This window comes from Aegilops tauschii, chromosome 4 (genome assembly GCF_002575655.3).
Source record: "Aegilops tauschii subsp. strangulata cultivar AL8/78 chromosome 4, Aet v6.0, whole genome shotgun sequence".
In the NCBI taxonomy this organism is placed as follows: domain Eukaryota; kingdom Viridiplantae; phylum Streptophyta; class Magnoliopsida; order Poales; family Poaceae; genus Aegilops; species Aegilops tauschii.
In genome coordinates this window covers 83,638,269-83,642,210 of record NC_053038.3, presented here as the reverse complement: position 1 = coordinate 83,642,210, position 3,942 = coordinate 83,638,269, and the positions used below count along the sequence as shown (strand labels likewise).

The following is a 3,942-nucleotide window of genomic DNA, read 5'->3' as shown; positions in this document are numbered from 1 at the left end:
AGGGGCACCGCAGCACGGAGGCGCCACCCAGGGGCACCACCGCGCCACGGCACATCCAGCACCGCCGGCGACGTGGGCACATCCAGCACCACCGCGCCACGGCACATCCAGCACCGCCGGCGACGTGGGCACATCCAGCACCACCGCGCCACGGCACATCCCACAACCACAACCACGGCACATTCAAGTTGTGAAGTGCCTTTCATGTGTCACTAACATGTGGCCCCAGGGCACTTTTTAGGTATACATCTTTCTGTGGTACCAAGTTAAAAAAAATCTTGGTACTAGTTGGCCCCAGATGCACAGAGGTCAGGTTTCTGAATATAGCAATGAGCTGCTTCGGAGGTTCTGGCTGAATCCAAATCTGCAGCAAGAACATACATGCACAACTGAAACTGGTAGAGAAGACATGGTATGACGATGCAGAAGATTTATATTTAAGTGGTGCGCAGAAATTAAGTATACCATTTGGTACCCAAAACACAGAGTCAGTGTTGACAGGTTCCTGGCACCAACACTCGTTGACAGGCATTCGCTAAGCGCGAATGGCTCTTGCCATGCCTTGGCTTTAGAAGCGAGTACTAAACCGCGAAGCTCAGGAACGTAGCCAAAGCGCACTGGAGGGTTATTGAAGAGCCAACATTTGCACTCCACTTGTCTAAGCTTGGGGACAGAGACGAGCTCGATCTGTGTGCACAAAAGGCCGATGAACTCAAGCTCCTGGAGCTCAGAGCACGGCACATCGATCTTGAGCGTGGAGTGCAGATCAAGCAGTCTGCAGAATCTCAAGCTGAGGTGCCTGAGCCTACTGCAAGTGCTAATGAGGTCAGGTGAGGGGAAGACGTGTAGAAGCTGAGGACGAGCACCTTGAGGGCACCACTCTCGCACACTCCCTCGGCGGGAGGCACCCGAGTGAGCAAGGCCCGCGCCGCGCCCGTAAACGCGTCCATGACCTGGAGCGATGTGGCGCCGCGGAAGTGACCGGCGTCGAGGTGCACAAGCGAGAGGTGGCTGGGGAGGTGCCGCCACCGCGTGGAGAGCGCGCCGGCGCGGACCGCCTCGCGCAGGTGGAGGCGCTCGAGGATGTCGAGGAGGAGGTGGTCGGGGAGGGCGCTGATTCCGTCCTCGCCGACGTGGCCGGCGTTGCGCTTGGGCGGCGGCGACTCCATGGTCCCGACCGATTGACTGAAACCCTAGCTCGAATCAATGCGCCCCAGGCGGCGGCCTCCTGTTCGAGGTCGCGGCTCCCCCACCTTGTGCCTGCCGCGCGATCCGGTGGCGAGGCCCGCCGGGAGGTCGGTGGCGCTGCCCGCGGCATCCTTGGGGCGCCGGTCCCAGGCGACGGAGACGGAGAGCGGGTGCGAGGAGTCCGGGCAGCGGCCCCGCGGGGCCTCGGCGGGCGCCCGGGAGAGGGAGACCGCGGCGGCGAGGAACCCGGCGAGGCCGAAGAGGAGGCAGGCCACGGAGACGGCCGGCGAGGAGAGGAGGCGGCGGAGCAAGGAGCGGCGGGGGCGGCGGTGGGTGCGGATCTGGTGGGCCTCGGGGAGGGGAGAGAGGGAGAGATAACGGCGGGGGGGAGAGAGGGAGAGAAGATATAACGTGCGGTGGGGGTGTGGATCTGGTTTGCCGTCCGCTGTTTTGTCTCTTTGCCGTCTGCTAGCAGACGGCAAAGTGGGGGCGTTTTTTTTCCGTAAACGGCTCGTTAGTGGGGGGGCACCTCTCTCTTTGCCGTCCGCCAGCTGACGGCAAAGATTCTTTGCCGTCCGCCAGCTGACGGCAAAGAACTAACTGATGGCAAAGGCCTGTTTTGCTGTCTGCCATTTTCTTTGCCGTCTGCTTTTGGGTAGCTGATGGCAAAGACCTTCTTTGCCATCCGCTAGCAGACGGCAAAGAGCTGGCAGATGGCAAATTAGCTGATTCCAGTAGTGTAGGAGGCCAAATCATTACTGAACATGCCCATGGCGTGATTGTTAATCTTTTTCATCTTCGGATCATCCCACGGTTGTTCTATGTTATCATCCCGGTCGGGGAACTTGAATCTCTTGTGCAACTTCGCCAGGAGCAACTGCGTCAAATGTTCTTTACTCCTTAAGTCATCGTCATTGATGCTCGCGCATTCTCGTAGGATGCATCCTACTTGGTTCCCATAGCACTTGCGAGGTTCTTCCAGCTCTAATGGCTCAAACTTGCCAGGTGCCATCTTTGTGATCACTAGTCGTCCAATCCCTAGTTTGTTAGGTTTTCGTATCCTCTGCTTCTTCTTTTCGGTAGCGGCATCGGCGCCGGTACCTTCCCCGTCGATTTCTTCCCCACCGGTACCTTCCCCACTGGTCTTGGTGCTGCCATCGGTGCCGGCGCCGTCGGTGTCGATGTCGGCGTCAGTACCATCATCGAGGCCGACCTGCAAACCTTGCTTAGCAGTCAAATAGTCGAGGTACTCTTGTTCACCCTCATAATCCATCTCGTTTGCATCTTGGTCAGAAGGCCCAGTTTCTTCGTTGTTCGACATGTTTCCTATGATTAAGTCTCCTCGTTTAATTCTAAAAGCATGAAAAAAATGAGAAATGACATAAAAAAGAAATCTATGTTTGCCGGAATGTCGTTTCCCAGCAACTCCCAGCACTCGATATGCCTACTATCTAGCACAAACCATGCCAAAATTCACGGAAAATTTTGGCATGACCTTTGCTAAAAAATGGACATATCGAGCGCCTGAAATTCACCGGAACAGAAATGAATCAACATTCCGGCATAACATAGGCCACCCGGATCATTTACCCAGCACATAATCATCATTTTCCAAATATGACATGTCCAAAACATCACATGTCCAAATGACATGTCCAAATTCCAAACATGACATGTCCAAAACATGACATGTCCAGTTCAAATTTGCATATAAATTCAGCCTACCTAAATTTGCTTTAACAAGGGATGTTGATTTGGACAATTGCTTAAATGTTGCCTTTTCTTTTAACTATAATTTCTTAACGCTAAATTTATGTCCTATTATAAAACCTAGCTAAATTCATAACTAAATAGATAACCTAATTAACCTACTGCCCTAACTAAATCCTAAGTCAATTAACCAAAGAACCCTAGCTAGCAGAGAGAGGAGGAGCACTAGGGGGGGTTTACAGAGGGTGCAGGGGCGAGGAGGCAGGCCCGATGACGGCCGAGGTTGGGAGGGGAGGAAGCAGAGGAGGGAGGCGTGGCGCGTCAGGGTCGGGGGCGAGCGCCGGGGCGCGGCGAGGGCAGGGCCCCGGCGGTGCGACGGGGGAAGAGAGAGTGGGGATTTGGGGGGAAAAGAGGCGGGATGAAGCAGAGAGAGTGAGGATTTTGGGTTAAGTGGATGTAGCAGTAGCGCGTTTAGAGCAAACGCGCTACTACTATTACAGGCAGCTATAGCGGTTTTATACGGAAACCGCTACTGCTACCTTGACTAGTTGTAGCTCTTTTTCAGTAAAGCGCTACTGCTATTACCAGTACCTATATAACAGTTTTCCTTTATTTTCTCTCACTTTTCTTTTCTTTTTTCCGGAGAGCAGTGAACGAAGGGAAGGCGATATATATTGCATCATTTGACGGTTAAATATGTATACAAAATAGGAACATATGTATTACATCAGTGGACCCATGCATAATAATGGCTAAGTGTGTATACAAAATAGGAATATATATATATATATATTACATCATTTGACCGATAACATACGGTTCCTCAGTGTTGACGTTTTCGTTTTTGAGTCAGCTTCTTTCCCTTCTTGTTCATTGAAGAATAATTGAGCCCCTCATTGTGACTTTGCCTTTTCCATGGAGTACGATTTTTCTTAGGTAATGTAGTATTGATTCTTCTTTTGACGTATACTTCATCATCATCGACATCTTCCCTCATTGGGTTGTCGTACTGATCGAAGTCTTCCTCGTTGGCGACTCCATCCA

The 3,942-nt window shown here is 52.7% G+C and overlaps 1 protein-coding gene across 1 annotated transcript; it reads right to left on the bottom strand.

Moving 5' to 3' along the window:
• Positions 1-359: 359 nt before the first annotated feature.
• Positions 360-1,249, bottom strand: LOC141021474 (FBD-associated F-box protein At1g60410-like). Its single transcript, XM_073497343.1, has one exon. It carries the CDS (start codon positions 1,167-1,169, stop codon positions 786-788), a length of 384 nt encoding a protein of 127 aa, XP_073353444.1. The 5' UTR covers positions 1,170-1,249; the 3' UTR covers positions 360-785.
• Positions 1,250-3,942: the final 2,693 nt, after the last annotated feature.